We start from the raw sequence: 19,441 nt of genomic DNA on the forward strand, positions 1-19,441 counted from the left end.
ATGTGGGATAGAAGCCATTTTCGTCTTTTAGTCACTTAAGTTACTTTTTTTATAAAAATGACTATAAGTCATGAAGTAAATTTATAAATCCACTTTATAAAATAAAGTGACCTAACTACGGGAAAGCTCCTCAACTTTAATATCCCCCCAAATGAGACCAAATAAATTCCTGTGACTGGCTGGCATCCTCTAGATTAATGCCATTAGCCTATCCGGATGGAAAGATAGACCAACAAGGTGCCAGAAAGGCCTAACGTGGAGAAGGGGACATTACGGAGAACAGACACAAACAAGCAAAATATTGAAAAAGAGGTACTCGCACAAAATGACAATAGTTCCTCCTCCAATGATGCAGCTGAAACTACAAACAAATTATCCGAGTATGGGTTACAAAATGAAATTGGTACAACTTCTTCCAATACTCCTAAATTTGTGCAAATAGGCCATTCTATTGAATAAGTATCACCTGAAAATAGAAGTAGATTTACTAGAAAGGTTGTCAATTATTATGAAGATGATGATGTTTCTTTACTTTCTTTGCTTGAGCATAAATGTTTTGAAAAGGCAGCAAAAGATAAGCATTGCATCGCTGCTATGGAAGAAGAATTAGAGCAAATTCAAAAGAGTAACACATGAGAATTTGTGCCAAGACCCAAGGATAAAAATGTCATTGGCACTAAATGGGTCTCTACCAAGAAGGGCAAGTGGTGAGAAATGAGGCACACTTAGTGTGTAAAAGTTATGCTTAGATTGATGGTGTGGATTGTGATGAAACACTTGGACCGGTAGCAAGTTTAGAAGCTAGTAAAACTTCCTTTCCTTTGCCTCATTTAAAGGATTCAAAGTTTATCAAATGAACATTAATTTAACATTTTTGAATGGTGATTTAAATGAAGTAGTATACGCTGAACAACGTAAAGGTTCTACCTTGACTAACAATTTTGACTATGCGTGCACATTAAAGAAGATTCTATATGGCCTTAAATAAGCTCCAAGAGCTTGGTATGACAGGCTAGATAAATGCCTACAGCAACAAGGTTTCGAAAAGGGATATGTTGATAGCAATCTATATGTCAAAGAAAAAGGTAACATCATTCTCATTGTTGCTTATGTGGATGACTTAATTTTTGGAAATGATTGCCTTAAATTGACAAAGGAGTTTGCTGCAAACATGAAACAAGAATTCAAAATGTCTATGTTGGGTGAATTATCCTACTTTCTTGGGCTGCAGATTCACCAATCAGCAGAAAGAACGTTCTTGTCTCAATCAAAATATATTAGAGAGTTGTAAAAAATTCCAGAATGGAGGATTGTAATCTAGTTAGCACTCCAATGGAAAATGGTTTTAAACTAAGTAAAGAAGATGAATATCCATGTGTTAATCAATCTTTTCACAGGTCAGTGGTTGACAGTTTATTGTTTGTTACAACCACTAGACATGACATTATGCAGGCTGTTGGTTATGTTGCAAGTTTTCAAGCAACACCAAAAGAGACTCATTTGCAAGCAGTGAAAAGAATTTTCAAGTATCTAAAAGGGACTGTTAACTTTGGTTTTATGATATCCTAAATGGTCTGATTTTATTCGACAGACTACACTGATTCAGATTGGGGAGGATTGTTGGATGATAAGAAAAGTACAAGTGGTGGCACATTTTTCTTTAGTGACTGTCTTGTTTTGTGGTTAATCAAAAAATAATCTTGCACCTCACTATCTACAACTGAAGCTGTATACATTGTAGTTGTATCATGTTGCACGCAGGTAATTTGGATGAAACATACATTCCTTGACTTTAAATTTGAGTTTGTAGATCCTATCTCTATCTATTGTGACAATACCCATGCTATAGATATTTCCAAGAATCCTGTTATACACTCACACACTAAACATATTCTAATCATATTTCACTTTTGAAGGAGTAGGTTGCTAATCATGTTGTCAAGCTAGAATATGTGTGGACTAAAGAGTTGGTGGCTGATAAGTTTTACTAAACCATTACCCCGGGAATGCTTTGAATATCTCAGGATCAAACTTGGTGTACTCTTACCTCACTGAATGGCTTGCTTCTAGGGGAAGTGCTTAAATAATTTATCTTTCACTGCAATTTTTCGCTGTGTATACATTTGTTAATACCCCAGGAACGCTTTGAATATCTCAGGAGCAAACTTGGTGTTCTATTACCTCACTGAATGGCTTGCTTCTTGGGGAAGTGCTTAAACGATTTATCTTTCACCCCAATGTTTCAGCTGTGTATACATTTGTTAAATGACTATTGATGTCAAAGCGGGAGTAGTTACCATTCAGGGGGAGCAGAAGGGATTGCTATAAATAAAAAATAGGGGGAGGTTATTGGTATTTTTATTTTTCTTTGATGCCGAGTTATGTGTTGGTTATTCCATTGTTGTTAATATACAAAGTTGACAGTTTCAGACAATTGCATTGAGTTTTTTGTTAATATTGTATGTTGTTATCACACCCTTGATATATGTCACCACAATTAGGTTTGAGGAATTTGTATTGGTCGTTAAGGTATTTCTGCCAACTTGAGCAGGTTAGAGTGGAAAGCAATAATCATCTGAAACCAAAACAGAAGCTCTGACAATGTTTCTTGTCCGTTTCCTTTGCTTAGCTCAACACATCCTTTCCTGTTGTTCTGTACAAGTGGCTTCAAAATGACAGTTTCTATTGTATATGTGGCATTCCTACTCAACAGTCTGACAGTTAGGATTGAACAGAGACGTTTTTTCTGCATTTTGGAGAGTATGTCAGATGGGGCAGTTACATTATTCGCTGTTGGCAGTGGAATCGTTTGCTACCAAAAATCCTTATAGCTGTTACAAGTCCACTTCCAGCTGTGCATCAGTTTTTATTAAAAAAAAATGATGAAGGCTTGTCTTGTTCTATGGTGTTATGGTTTGAATGACATTGCTTATCATTATATGTGAGAAGTATATCAGTCCCCGATAACCATCTGTTAGATGTGATTGATGTGAATGCGAACTATTTCTTTCTCATGTGCAGATAGTGAATTGGAAAATGATTTTGTGTTCCATATTTTAAAAATTAGTAAGGTAAATGATTCTATTGGGCTGCGATATGATATCTTTGAGACAAGGAAAAAAAAAGTATCGAGTGTACTGTAACCAAATAAGATTGAAGGGTATGTGGACTGCATTCCTTTTATTGTGTGCGATTTCTTCTCTTGTTATCAGATGCATGCTAGTGTCAAAGCTTTTGCAGAATAACAAGTGTTGTAAAAAATACTGTGCGGATACAGTTCCAAAGGGAGGCTACTTGAAAAATTGGGAGCCAAGTAAGACGTTGGGGTAATATCATGACCCATGCATTTCATTTTGAATACTTGGTCTGTTGTCGAACAGGTTGGAAAAATAGATAGAATAAGATCGAGCATAGCTGTAGTATTCTAAGTTGAGAAATAGAAGGTGGTTTTGAAAAAGTTCCTTTTCATTCATTTACATAAGAACATGTTTTGAACTTTTGTGCAGTTGGAGCAATCTCCAATTTTATAAAGAAAAATGGGATCTGTGCTTAATAAATTATCATAGTGAATTATTTGTAAGAATTAATGCAGCAGTAGCAATATATCTTCAAGGGAGTCTAATAAACTCGTGCTGCTGGACTAATGAAAGATTACTTTCCTTGTTGAAGTTCTTGCGAGTTATATGCAAATGGTTGTAGCCATATAGTTGATTTTATGAGTTGTTGCTCTTAGTAGGAGAGGTTGAAGCCTGAACTTTGATATTGTTGAGATAAAGAGTCATAGCTATCTTTGTATTGGGTTGTAGCCCATTTCTGATCATTAGTGGACCGTAGTTTTTTTACCCAAAAGGGTTTTCCAAGTGAGAGAATCTTTGTGTTGTCTTCATCTTGTGTGATCTTGTTTTGGTCTTCCCTTGTTGTAAAATTTTAAAATACTGATACAACCTCTCCCCTTTTCAGTATTTTCTTTTGTTTTTTAGTTTGTTATTAAAATAAAAATACATAAAGCATGGTTAAAGTTTTATAAAACATGTCAAATACAGACAAAGAAATAGAAAAATGCAAATTCTTAAAGGAAAAGAAGTCACCAATGCACAAGGCTGAAATTTGTACTGTATATAGCTTGTACGACATCCTTACGTGGAAATTTGTACTGTATATGGCTTGCAGAATCTTGGTTCGATTCTTTGCTATAGTGTGGACATTCATTGAAGGTACGACCTTTATTTTATTTCATTACATGGTCTCGTCACATATGACCTTCTAGCATATGACTCACATTTGATTTCTATGAATTTCTTAACCCTTTCCTGCATTCGTTGTACAACATCTTATCATTGCTTGCATCGAACAACACTTTTTTCTTGGTTTATAGTTTTATAGGTTAGTAGTCTTTATCGCACAACCTCATCCCTTCATCATACAACACTCTCTTTCTAGGAAATATCCACCTGGGATACATGCTTCAAGAGGCTTGGCAAAACTTTGTGGACAACTAGCACACTCCACTTAAGGTTTTTGACATTTAAGGGAGGGTTGCCCAAATAGCTTCATTTGTAAAAGAAGAAGAAGCTGCTGATAAATTGATGAAAAGGCCGAAACAAAGTTTTTATCAACATCCATCCTCAAAGAAAACAATGCAATTACCCAAGGAGCCAATTGTATCCTCCAAACACCCATTCTTGCAAGTACCTATACTGGAAGTTGAAAAGGAAGAAGTATAAACTATTTCCTGCAAAAGAGGTCCATTGGACAAAGCATTTAAAATGGAGTCTAGAGCGCTTGCTGATCAAGCCATTGCACGATGTCTCTATGCCAATGGTCTTGCTTTCAATATGGTAATATCACCATATTGGAAGGAAATGGTGGCAGCCATACTTAAAGCGCCAGATGATTACAGAAGTCCCGAATATGAGAAGGTGTGTACTACCATGTTGACAAAAGAGAGGATTTGGGTAGATAGAGCTCTTCAACCAGTTATAAATTCATGGAATAATTCATGTGTTTCTATTGTTTCGGATGGGTGGAAAGATACTAGAAACCGACTATTGATTAATGTGATTGTAGTGTCACCCAAGGGGGCAATGTTCTTGAAAGCAGTTGATTGTGAAGGGGAAGTGAAAGATTCACAATTCATTTCCAAAATTCTAATTGAGGCCATAGAGATGGTGGGTAGTGAGAATGTAGTTCAAGTGATTACAGATAATGCAAAAACTTGTAGGGGTGCAGGTGCTTTGGTTGAGGGCCAGTATGACCATATTTTTTGGGCACCATGCACCATACACACCCTAAACTTGGTCATGAAACAAATTGGCCCCCAAATAGATTGCATGAAGCAAATTTACCAGGAGGGAGAGGAGATACAAATGTTTGTGACGAACCACCATATGTCACAATCCATATTTAGATCATTCTCCAATTTGGAGTTGCTAAAGGTAAATTCAAATTGTAAATTTATAATTAGTAAATACTAAGTCTCAAGTTTTTTTTATTTAATTAAATTATTTGTATATATTTTATGTCATTCAATATTTATTTACATATTGTTACAATTTACTTAGGTGGTTGAGACCTAGTTTGCATCTCGTATTATTGTTATGAGACAAGTTGTCAAGGTGCAAGAGGCATTAAGCCAAATGGTTATTTCAACCCAATGGGGTATATGGAAAGCTTCAAATTCAGAGAGGGCATAAAAGGTCAAAGCATTGATCTTGGATGATAGTTGGTGGGATCATGTGTGATCTATATTAGATTTCACAGACCCTATCATGACTAAAAGTACAACATCGAGTCAAGTGCAACATTGATGTCTAAAAGTCACATTATGTACAAAGTTTGGCAATCTTCTCATGATAAGGTGCTAGAGTACGAGGATGTAGAGTTGAATTTCTTCATGACAACGTGACAACGATTCCCTTGTAGGATAATTTTAAGAAGGAATATGGGTTTGAATTGGTTGATTTTGAGGATATTTCTTGTAGCGTAAAGCAAGATATAGATTTTTTCTCAAAGAATAAAAATATAACTATTTCGGTATAGAATGATCAAGATACACAACGTGTGATTAAACAAGAATAGAATATTTTATTTATTTATGAGGAAAGATTAAAGGCACAGGCCCAATCACGGAGGAGATTCTTAGATGGAAGCATGTCCTGGAACTTACTGTTGGTTATGTTGTGGCTAGAATGTAGAGGACTACTCAAGGGTATTCTACAGTCAAAACACATCTTGATTTTTCTGAGTGGGTGTTGACTTATCTCATCACTTAACTTGGTGTTCATATTCTAGACATATATGAAGATCAAAATCTAGAAGGAAATTGCTAAATTGAACAACAATTAAAAGGTTAAAGAAGTCCGAGGACGCATAAATTTTCAAATTTATTGGGGAAGACTAATATATTGGATGGTATTCTTCTTGCTACCACATAGAACATGGGTATAGAACCAGAGATGGAACACAAGGATCATCCTGAGAGGACTGAATAGGAATATAATTATGGATATTCATCTACAAGTGAAAGTGATGTTCTTTTCAAAGCTATTGAACTGGACCAATTGATGGTTCATATTAATTGAAAACTCTATAATAATCAAAACATGCGGGAATTTTATATTGTGGAGGTGGGGGGGGGGGGGGGGGGCGGGTGTATAATTACCTTAACCAATGTTTCATTCTCATTTGAGGCATTTTCTGATTTGATTAGATGTTGGTGTCCAGGGATACTCTTGCAAGAAGAGAAGAATGGTGCATTAAGTATGCTGCCAAGGCATTAGTTTTTGGAGGAAAAATATCCTTGATGATTGGGACTATGTGAGATGAGTATCATTTTAAATTAAGAGGGAGTCTGACACTTATTCAATGCATCACAGGAGCTTAGAAGATTGATACTCAAAGGGAGTATAAAAATACGTGTGTGACTGCACAATTTTGATGGGCCTACTCTTGTGTATACACGAGGAAGTAACGACTTCGGAAGAAGAGGGCTTCTAAGGGAGTAGCTAGAGGTTTTGACTTCTCAGGATAATTTGTTTAGAGGGAGAATTTCAAGGTGCAATTCCTTGTTAATTAGTTCTCTACGAAAGAAAAATTTGAAGTGGAATTCCTTGTAATGCATTCTTCTCTGTGAGTGAGAAGTTTGGGATGAAAACCCTTGTTTCACCCTCAAGGAGCAGCTATGATGGATCGACCCTCTGACTTGGTTCATGGTGGATATCATGTGAGTTATATATGATTCAGTTGGAGAACATCATGAGAGGTGACAATCTTTCATTGATATTTGTGAGGTTGCTATTGTAAGGTGACGATCTTAACAATGGCTTGACCTGTTATCATGATTGACTACATTAAGTTGCTGTCCCGGAATGTGCTAGATATCTTGATACTGAATTTGTTGTGTTTATTTGTTATCACTAAGTGTTGTCCCAAATTGTGTCGGTGATTGTGATAACAAACATATCATGATTAACTCCTTTACATTGTGTCCTAGATTGTGTGGGATATCATGATATTGAGATAGTTATTCCTGAGTTCTTGATCCATTATCATAACAGACTACATCCATTTTTTGTCCCAAAATGTGTCGGAGGTTATGATAAATAAGGAATCAAGATGGACAATATCTAGTACATTGGAGAACAAAATGACAACATTATTGAGATTAAATGTTGTTATCTGATAGATTTCATTCAATGTTGTCCGGGAGTGTTGGAGATTACACGACTCATTTCTTCTTGAGATGTAATGTATTCTATTGGTAGGCATTTATGAGTTAATGTAAGTGCACCTATCAAAGGATTATATATAGGCTGTTGTTCTCTAACCTCACTATGAGTTTCAATCCTCTTTTGCTAAGAGGGAGTGTTAAGGGATAGCTTCATTCGGATTGAAGCAAGTAATATATTATAAGTAAATTGAATGCTAGAATGGAAATATATATATATATATATATATATAAACATACCATTGAATGAATTTATTATTAATATATAACTTTCAGACTGATAGCAGATCGTTGACTGTTATTACATATTATACTCTGTTTGGGTATTGAGAAACCCAATAGTATTGAGACATGAATTCAAGTCATGTTCGATATTATATAACGTTGCAATGTTATGGATGTTGATCAAGCACATTATGTATATTGAAAGAGCGCGATAAGTGCTAATCACCATGGCTGTTAACATAAACTAATGATGATGATGATTACATAGGGTCATGACCCTACGTGGCATAAGTCATGTAGGGGTCATGCCTCTATGTAATCAGATTCTCTTCTCAATCTTATATATATTGAATGATATCGGTGTTTGCTGGATAATAATCAATAACAGAGGCAATTATATATCTACAACAAGCACCCGATATCATATGCAATAGCAGTCATATTCTGTCAAACAGCAAGCATTCGATTCTCAGTCTAAAGCAGTAATCTTCATCAGCATATATATATAATACTGATTCAGTATATATACATATAAGTTTATATTTATAATCAAACATAACAGATTTGGTTCTGAATGTATTTCAGTTCATTATTATTATTGTATACTCAACTGAGATCATTCAAATAAGCAGAAAATATACAAGTCTGTGACATAAAGGACAGTAGACACTGAAATAAAAAAGAGGTCATTTTCTCTATCACTGATCCATATTCCTTAAAATGCTTAGTAATTGGAATTCAAAGGCTTTCTTGTTTTGTAACTGCTGGTCATTGAAGAGTCACCGCTGTATACCTGAAGAGACTTTCGTGAATGTTGAGACAGTCGAGAGAATGAAAAGTCACCCGAGTTACTGGCATGACATTCTGCAGCATCGGGACTTTTGTTTTGCTCAGTGGCTTGTAATCTTCATGTCACATTTTTGAGTACTGATTGTTTTACGTTGAGGCTGGAGCTGATGACGTTTATCTTTTGTGAATACTATCTGCAGAGTGTCATTTTGCTTGGGCAATTTATTGCTGGAGTCTGTTGTCTAGTTTGATGTGTCTCTGGTACAGATTGTTATTTGCGTGTGATTATCATGAGTATTGTTAAGTGTATCGTATGTTTTGTATGCAGACACTTTATCAGTCTGTGAGAAGTATTTTAGTCTATATTATTCTAAAGCAGAAATAGTGTAGTGTTGTATTAACCCCTGCTGGTTCTAACTCTGACAAACACCGATTTTTTTACTATTCAGATGTTTGACATTTTGTTGAACACTTTGTATGCAAGCTTTATCTCGCTGTACTTTATTTTCAGATTGTATTTGGGTTCAAATGTGAAGTTTTTGCAATATGAAAGTTATACAAATCAAGCAAACTGCAAGTACAACAAAATATAACTAATTAATGACAATTATGTCATTGCTGTTACAAATTTAATGGACTGAACTTTTTTTCTTTTTTCCCAGCAGTTCAAAATATACAACCAAATGACAAGTACAACAATACTTTGCAAAGATTCATATCCAAAATGAAATATAAACCATTTATTTCTAAATCTGGACTTGAATGATGACTGCTGTAGCTTCTTCCAGATTATTGAATGTTTATTCAGATCAGAAAATGTATAATTTCTGCCCAGAGTTAGTGAACAGTGATAAAAAATGTCAAATACCTTTAAAACAAGTACCAAACAGCCTTCTAAAGTGATCGATTCTTCCCACAATGAGCAATTCCTAGCTAAAAGTAGAAGGATATAAAATCTTGAAATGACTGCTCACAAAACTCTTTCAATCTGCAATTAAATATCTTCAAATTGATCCCTGAATGATCAGATAAGACCTTTGAAAGGCTGATGTAGAACAACGGCAAGCACAATCAGCAATCTCAGTACAATTTTTCAGCATCTCAAAGCTGAGTATTTATGGCTTCCAAACTTGCAATGGCTCCTTGAAAACCTTGCTGGAGAAACTCATAAAATTTACCATGTATGAACCACAAAAATGATCAATTCCATGTATGAGAATGAGTTCTTAAGTCCCTTTTTGTTCTTTTTTGTGAGAGCTCAAACACTTTCTTTACCAATGTGGGATAAAATGTATATTCCCACATATTTGTTTTTGTTTCATTTAAAATTATATAACCTATATAACTCGTATAACTTTTGTGTGCTTTTCCATAGTTTTGACTTAGACACCATTTAAAATAAAATAAAGTCACTTGAAGAACTAATTGATGGGCCATGACCCCATTGTCCTTCTGAAAGATCATTTTAGTGGCATTTTAAAATAAAATTATTATAATTTATTTAATATTATTAATTATACTTCTTTTTAATAATTCCTAAGTCAACCTTTAATTGCCAATGCAATTGGGGGAAGTGCCCTGCTAAATTTAGCAACCCTCTGAACTGACTTACTATAAATTGTAAGTCCTAAGAAACACTCTAAATGAAGGTAGTAGGAAACTGCAACTGATGACACTTTGTACTATACCCTGACTGCCTCCAGTAGCCACTGCCACATATAGTAACTACCAGGCTAACTGACTTACTATAAATAGTAAGCCTCTCAAACTGAACCAAGTGAAAAGCTAATGCACCTGGACCTGGTCAGCAATGGTTCTGCCCTTTGGAGGTATCCAAAATTAGCAGGCATCGATGTTCAAAAATGCCCTCCATCTAAAGCAAAAATCCACGAGGGTTGCAATAATTGACTAATCTCAATAACTCAGAGTCAACTGAAAAAAGGGAGATTAAAAGTGTTCATTAAGGTGAGAATTCTTAAGTATTTTTGTCTGAATTGTATTCGAACTCAGTCATTACTAAATAAAGTGATTTTTGCTGTGGCTGGTTCTTTCCCTGGAGGAGGGTTTTTCCACGGTGTGTCTGATGTTCTTTTGTTTGTAATATATGTGACATTTGTTTTATGCTATTCTGGTTCTAATTCTAACATAGTGAAATGCATTAGGTTGGTGTTTTCATTTTCAAATGTTATCTTTTGGCCACTAGCAATAGAAGTGATAATTATCGCTATAATGAATTTTTGAAAGGTGGATTAGACTACACATGTTTTATGGAGTTGCATGCTGAAAAACTAGAAAGTGTTCCATTTGAAATTATGATGGTGAGAGGGTAGATATTGTATCAACGAAACTAGTTAGTAACATTTTACTTTGCCTCTTTATTGGCATGTGACTTGAGTATTGAGCTATGAAGAATATTGTTGCTCAAGGGATTTTTCTCTTTCTTTTTGTTTTGTTTGGGAATACTAGTTTGATTCTAGTCAATTTTGAACTTTTGCATACTAGAATTTGGGCTGATTGATTCTTTTACAAATTATTTTTTTGTGTTCCCATCGTTCACTGCGATATGTTTAGAGTGGCCCTCATTTGATTCCCACATGTAGATTAGATCTAAAAGGATATTATTTGTTATGCAGGTTGAAGAACATGCAGTAGCTCGAGATGGTGAGTCATTAATTCATAACTTATAAATTAAGAATTTTATTTTAAGTAAGCACAGAAATTCTCTATTTATTGTGAGGAGTAATTGAACATTTACAAGTGGCCAAATTATTTCACTTATAAGCTAGTGTATAATAAGACAGTGCATGTAAAGTATTTGTCCAAATCGGTACTTTAAAATGCCATGTTTTAAATTTTTTTTATCAAAAAGCTTGATAACTGGATTGCTAGCCTTCAAGGTCAGTAAAAAGTGAGGAGACTGTGCTATAGATTTGGTCATCTTAAAGAAAGTGTTTCAGAACTGCTATTCCTAAAACCTCTCCAGCGATCTACTTTTTGTTGGCATAATCATTGATAGAAAGAGAGATATACAATTATTAATGAGCTAATATAATTTGAATGATAGCTTTGCCATATAAGCAGTATGCTGACAGGACTCATGCTTTTTTGGCAAGAATTTTGAACCATATATCGTCCAGGAAAAATTAGTAGAATACTGATAGTAAGAAAACTCCGCTTTCTTAGGTAATGAAACATACACATCTGATAAGTGCCTAAATTAGTAGTTCTGGTATCCTGATGATGGGTTTTAGTGCACACTTGAGTTGCTTCATTGTCTGTAAATTAAAATATTCTCGCACATAGAATAGATCTCCTCTAACCTTGCTTTTATGAGAATGAAAAGGATGCAAACTTAAGCATGGTTACCATTGTCACTATCCCTTCTTCATGAGTTTTATTAGAGTATTCAGGTTAATACTAGAGTTACTGGACAATGACTTGGATATATACTTAAGCCGATCCTCGTTATAGTAAACATCCTTGGAATAATATTTTCCTGAGTTATAACTTTTTTGGTATTCAATATGCCTGAATAATTCAATCGTGTGTAGTGTTTTGTGATGTGCATGACCATTGCAGGACAATTCTAATAACAAACAAAAAACTTCCTGCAATTTATAAAACCACCTTCTCATAAGGTAGTTGTTTACCATAAGTACACTAGCAAGCAAAATTACCTAATCACTCAAATATTCTATTTCATAGCTATGTAACAGGTTTGCGATCATAAAAAGAATTGGTTTTATACCTTTCTTTTTTGTCAGAATGAGAAGTGGGATTGTTAGTATCCTTTTGCAAATCTATACTTTCTGACAAACACCTGGTATGGATTCGACTAACCAAGAATGAACTATCTTTTGCCAATTTACCTAAGAAACAAGGAATTTGTTTAGGACAACTTTAAGCAATATTTCTTATGCGGTTTGATCTGGAAACACAGGACCTTGTTTTTAAAGATTTCTAACAAAAATTATATATATATTTTAAGCTCAAGGATTGAACTATAACATGCCACCAAATGCGGACTCAGAAACTTCCAGGAAATAGTATTTTTGCCATTCATATTTGTCCAGGCAGAATTGCTCTTACAAACACTCAAAAATTCAATGATACGCATGCAGTTGATGCTGGTAAAGAGATCGCAGCACCTTGAAGACTTCAAACCCAGGCAATATACACCAGATCCTCAATATACAGCAGTCTGATTATTTGCCATTGAAGCTGATAATTGCTGTCGTTCTGATGGTTGTTCTCAGGCTGGGGAAGTGTGTTATCTGGTCGGAGAAAAGGATGCCAAAAAGCACTTTAAAATCTTCTTATTTTCTCCAATGCTAGCCATATATCATGAATTGCAGCCTTCTTAGCTCAATTTCGTCATGTGTATGCCTCCACTGGGCTGGGGTTTCGTTCAGACCAGACAATGCAGGGGTTTCGTCCTGTAATCAGAATTTGCAGAACTCCACACACTGTTGATAAGATAAAAAAAAAAGCAATGAATACTATCCTTCAATAAAAACTCCAGTCAAGAAATGTAGTCTATATCTCTATATGTCTCCTAGGTGACTTAGAAGAATAAATACAACTACTTTAAATATGCCAGGGTAGAATTTGATTCCCTGTTGCCTGTCATTCGAGAAGGGACATTGTAAAGAACTGTTTGATGGAGAGGCACTACATTGTTCAAGCTTTCATTTCAATTAAGTTTGTGAATCACTGCGATAAATGGCTTTGTTGCTAGTTTCCACTATAGTATGTCTTGAAAATTTTGGCCCCTTGTCCAGTTATACATGTCATGTCATTGTGATCAATTGCTTTACCATCATGCCGTAGTCTAATAAATTACAATTAAAAATTCTTTTCTCAAATAGCTATTAACCAAATAAAAACAAGTGTTGCATTTTCTATTGGAACAAAGTGGGAGATATTATCTGTGTACATAAATTGATATTTAGAGGTGCTATGTCCAAACTAGTGATAAATTTATGGTACCAAAAAATTTCTCATCAACAAATGTTCAAACATACCTGTCAATTGATGGGTAATAAAAGACAAATGCAGATAATCAACTGTGGAACTGTAGCAATGACAACAGCATGTTGTTCACCAGAGCCGTCTTTTTGCTGTCTGATGATGGTGGGCATTTATATTTTTTTGTGAGATAGAGAAAGTAATTGCTCCACTTATGTTTTTTCTTCGGACATGCTTCTTAACACTATTTAGCGTAATTAGATTTGAGTAGTTTAAGATTGTGTTGTGTTATCGCATGGTTTATCATATAACGTAAATGAGCTACTTTCTTATAAATCTCACATTTAATGTTATATTGTTAGTTATGCATGTGATGTTAATTACGTAAGTAATCAATAAGAAGTAGATGATAAATTGTGCAAAAAGATACATATTTTCTTAGAAATAAACTACCCCTTTGTAATGTACCCATTTTTACACCTTCCTTAGTGTCAGTCCCAACTAACAGGATGGACATATTAGCGGCGTTCCGTAGGCCAATGAGATGGATAGTTAACAATCCAGGGGTTGTAGATTTACATAGGGGATCTTCATACTGCATCTCGGTAGTTTATCTAACTTTTTCAAGGAGTAGAGGTAAAAAGGGCTCCTGCTTTTTAGGAAGGGAGCTAATTTTGTGGAGGAGACTACCATAGGTGTCCGCATGCCTTTTGAGATGTTAGGAGATAGTTTCCTAAATTTTGGTGGGATACCTGAATTTTAAGGTTTCATTGGCTGTTCGCCTGTTAACAGCCTGGAGATTGTGGAGCATTGCAGGAGGCTTGTTGACCTGTTTCAGATATTTAGGGCCAGTTTCCTACTTATGAGGAGAGCTCATACATTTTATTGATGGACTGGCAATTGGACTGCCACTTCTAGATATCACCGTATAAACCATGTGCTGCATCAATTTCTAGCTGGAGAGGTCAGATGGCAAGTTTCAAGAATAAAAATAAAATATTAAAGTGTTAACCTTTAATATTTTAAATAAAATAAAATAAAGGTACTTTAATTATAAAGTGACTTAAGAATATTCAAATAAAATATACTACTATTTTATTGATTAAGTACTTTATTAAAGTTAGTTACTAATCAATAATTAAAGTACTGCATTATAAAAGTACTTTATAGTAATACTATAAAATAAAATGTTTATTATAAGTACTTTACATAAACAGAATAAAAATGAAGTGCTTAAGTTACTTTATTTTATTTTAATAAGTAACTAAATAAGAGAGTCATGAACGGTACAACAGCCAAGGAGAAATAAAGTTAATAAAACTCATTTTAAAAATGAATTGGAGGGAAAGAGTAGTTGGATGGCTTGGTTATGAGCAAGAAATAAAAGTTTTGGAGGGGATTCACTTTGAATATCTAGACATCCATATTTTTGACACCAACATTCTTGTGTTTGAGCTCTGAAGGGGTTTCAAACAGCAGACCTATATCTGAGAACAAAAACTCTCAGGAAACCGGTCGACTAGAGGTGTGTAAGATCACCTAAGGGTTTCTGCGGGAAGAACTGGATCATAAGTTGTTGTGGAGAAAATTGTAGATCAGTCATTGAAGGGTTTCTATATCAATCAAGAAAATTCATATTGGCATCATGTTATACCCTGCATACCCATCCCAACTTTTTGTGAGTTAAAAGTTGGGTCCACTCTTTTTGCTTTGCTCGTGTCTCGTTTGAGACAAGTCGTTTGTGTTTGTATTGGTTCTTGGTGTTCGAGTTCCTGCATCCCTGTCTAGGAATTGGGTCCTTTTTGAGTGGTTAGCGGCAAAGAGTCCCCATCTTTGCCCGTGTGGGGGCAGATTGTGAAAGAGTAAATTAAAGGGCAGACTTTGGGATCTGTGAGTTTCTCTCTCCTTGTGTTTTTTCAACATGATGGGAGGATATTCTATGGTTCCATAGGACGACACGTGGTGAAACCTCACGTATAAGGTAAGGGGTAATTAATATGCCCTAAATGGAATAATTACTAGGCTTTTTAAGACAGTAAAACAACTCATTTTTCTTTTACCTTGTGATTAATTGTGCCCTGCGAATGGCTCTTGGCAGATTTTGTGTTCTCAAGACGTCGTGATACCCTTAATTAGGCTGGAGTGGTTGCTTTTGGAGAATGTGAGCATTTTGGGCAATGTGTGTTAAGAATATAGCTTCATTAGGATTAAAGCATGTTATATATTATTATTAAATTGATATATATATATATAAATAAAATATTGAGTGAGTAATTTAATAGTAATATATACTTGTTTGCTTAACAACAAAACGATTAATATTCTTGTGAGATGACCCATTATCATGTTTCATAAGTATTTCATATATGATATCGTACCATGTAATATGCCCGATAATAGTGATATAGTAATCAAGCATGATAAGTGCTGATTCTGGATCAGTGCATTATGATACTCATTAATTAAGGAGACTAATAGTTATGGCCATGTAGGGCCATGACTCCCTATGGCATAAGCCATGGAGGAGTCATGTCCCTATGTGGACATAACTCATTAGTATATATATAATGGATATTGGTGTTTACTGAGGTAACATATCAATAAAGGAGGCAATACTATTGACTACAACAAGCATACGATATACAATATATTATTATCATTAAAAGGCAATTCACAGTGATCATTCGAATCAGATATTAAGAGAAGATTCTTACAGTTCTGAATATATATATTTACAGTCACAATATTATTGTAATGTCAATCGAGGCTGAGATAAGTTGATCATTAATATATATTATTCTTCAAGGAAGAAGATAGATATACAAATTGTTTACCGTACAGGTAAAGAAAATGAACGCATACAAACAATGAACACGAACAGCAGAATTATATTCGCATACGCCAGACATACATTATGCTTCATAATATTCGCAATAGTAGATCAATGATGCTTTACAAAGATCCTAGACGGGATATAAATACTACCGCCGAACCTTCCCGAAGGACGCATACAAACAATGAACACGAACAGCAGAATTATATTCGCATATGCCAGACATACATTATTCTTCATAATATTCGCAATAGTAGATCAATGATGCTTTACAAAGATCCCAGACGGGATATAAATACTACCGCCGAACCTTCTCGAAGGGGTCCGTCGGCCACAATTATTCTATCCGCTACAAATTATTTACCGACGACGTCGGCTTACAGAATACAGAAACACCGTTGGACCGTCGGCTACAGAATACCGAAACACCGCCGGACCGTCGGCTACGGAATACAGAAACACTGCCGGACCGTCGGCTACAGAATACAGAAACACCGCCGGACCGTCGGCTACAGAATACAAAATACCGCCGGACCGTCAGCTACAGAATACAAAATACCGCCGGAACCATCCAGTCGGCTAACACCATCCCCCCCAAAAAGAAAAGTCGTCTCCGAACGACAATTACAAAATATCTGAGACAAATTAACAAACAAAATATATCATCAGAGTGACTACAAGAAAAATCTGCTTCTGTCACATCGCTTCACTTCGTCCCGTGCCTATAGCCTCTGCTAACACAATACTGTCTCCTGAAGCTGACCCTGATAGCCACCTGTGTTGCTTTCTCTGCTTCCAACACTGGATCCACTAAGCTAAGTGTCGCTGTATTGCCTCCAACTTGATGATTAGCTCCTCCCGAGCTCTCTACGCATCCACCAAGACAGTCTCCCGGCCAACACCTATTCCCAGTGCCTCGGTACACAAACGGTCCATGCCTGCAGCAACTGCAACTCTTTTCAATTGGTCAGACTCCCACGACTGATATCCGCAACGACTGGGGGTCCAGGGGGCAACGCCCCCGGCGGGGTCGAGGGGCAGTGCCCCCGCGGGGTCCTGGGGCAGTGCCCCGGGTGCGCTTCCTGTCACAGTACAGGGCGGGGTCGAGGGGCAGCGCCCCTCGCCGCCAAGACCAAATTAACACTTCGCAACCCACACAGAAATGCACGAAACACACCATTTCTGTCATTATTTGCTGATTCTGCACTCTTTTTGGCAACCACGGATGCGTCCCCTTCCCTTTGGCATCATCTGTCACTCATTCTGAACAACTTGATTCTGTAGTTTTTTTTTTTTTTTTTTTACTGCTTCCTCTACAATCCACCACAAATCCCTCTGCACACAGAAATTCTTCTCCTTCTGGCAGAACAAGCACTCTTCTTTATGTCTCTGTTTCCCCGCGGAAGTCTGGCTGGAGGAGGGAATGGAGTCTGGCGGGAATGTTTTTTACCCACGGCCTTTTTTTTACCGGCGAAGACTGCCCGCGGACCTTCCCTTGTTACCGGCGGAGAAAGACAAGTTTTATGCCCGCGGTCTTTTCCCTTACTGTCTGAGATTGTTATAAATTCTGGTGGAAATGATTTTAAGCCCGCAGGCTTGCTTGGCAAAGGACTTAAAAAAAAAAAATTTTGTGCCCACGGACAGCTGCCTACGGGGCTTATAACAACTCGTGGACAGGTTGTTCGCGGGGACCTTCCGCTCCACTCCCGCGGACAGGCTGCTGCCTGCGGACAGGCAGTTGTCCACGGGCCTTTCTGTCCGCGGGGCCCGCTTTTTTTTTCTTTTTTTTTTTTTCAATTTTTTTTTTTTTCAAAAAGAAATCAAATAACAGAGGTACCTCCATTTTGCCTCCAGGCGTCATCATTATGCAATGACGACGGAGTCAGCTGGCCATCCTGTGACAGCGACGGAGTCTTCTTGGCACCATATATTTTGAATTTGGATCTGTTGACTGCCGGAGGTATCTTCTGCCCGTCCAAAGTTGATAATCTGATCGCTCCATTGTCGCCGACCTTCCGAATCTGATATGGTCCAACCCATCTGCCCTTAAACTTTTCCACTTTGATTTCATTCTGACCGTCGTACGCCTTACGTTTGTTCTGTGCCACCCCCGTCGCCCACTGTGCCTGCGATCGTCGCGCAACTGGATTATTTCCTTGCTGTCGGTGCCCTTCCACTAATTTTATGTTGCAGTGTGACCTTTTCTTTCCGTGTGGTCTATTCACCATGTACCGGATAGTGGGATCTTTCTTTTTTCTGTGTTCAAACTGTATGTTCTTCCTCTCATCTTCAGCCATGGCAGCTTTTCCTTCTTCTGCTTCCCTGCATTCCTCCGGACATTCATTTTCCTCCTTTTTCTCATCTTTGTCGACCCTTAGCATATTGCAACTCGGAAAGAGTTTGTAGTCTTCTATCTGCCAGTGGTAAAGGCCATTCACCGAGTCTAGGTCATCGTCATTCGATCCTCCGTCAAGTCTCAATACTCCTTCATCCGGTTCCATTCTCCTCTTTCCTTCGTCATCACTCTCGCCTTCACTGTCAGAATCTGACAATGCTTCCTCCTCGCCAACCATTTGCGTGTGCAGGTTAATTATGAATCTTTTGCCTCCGCGCTCCACTGATAGGGTATTGCGTTTCCAATCATGTTTTACTTTTGCTTGCACCAACCAATCCCGTCCCAAAATAGCATCATAGCCTTTTCTTTTTAATGGAATGACCACAAAATCCAATAAAAATGGTTGCGTACCAATTGTTACTGGTTGCGCTTTCAGAATTCCCAACGGTTTGATTCCATGTTGGTTTGCCGTGAGCAACTGAAATGCAGGTGGCCACAGCGTCGGCTTCCCAACTTCTTCCAAGTATCCTCCGGCAACACATTCATGCCGGACCCTCCGTCAACA

General features: G+C 36.7%; 1 protein-coding gene across 2 annotated transcripts in view; it reads left to right on the plus strand.

Moving 5' to 3' along the window:
- Positions 1 to 19,441, plus strand: part of LOC149529612 (histone acetyltransferase subunit NuA4-domain protein) — a 113,565-nt gene that overhangs the window by 83,844 nt on the left and 10,280 nt on the right. The window contains exon 5 of one of the 2 annotated variants that reach the window (XM_089809097.1): positions 11,374 to 11,401. The exons of the other annotated variant lie outside the window; for it this stretch is intronic. Within the exon in view, the coding sequence (XP_089665223.1) occupies positions 11,374 to 11,401 (28 nt within the window). The remainder of the gene's footprint in view (positions 1 to 11,373; positions 11,402 to 19,441) is intronic. 2 annotated transcript variants of the gene reach the window in all.

This window comes from Cupressus sempervirens, chromosome 11, assembly GCF_028749045.1.
Source record: "Cupressus sempervirens isolate cs-2001-9-10 chromosome 11, ASM2874904v1, whole genome shotgun sequence".
In the NCBI taxonomy this organism is placed as follows: Eukaryota; Viridiplantae; Streptophyta; class Pinopsida; order Cupressales; family Cupressaceae; genus Cupressus; species Cupressus sempervirens.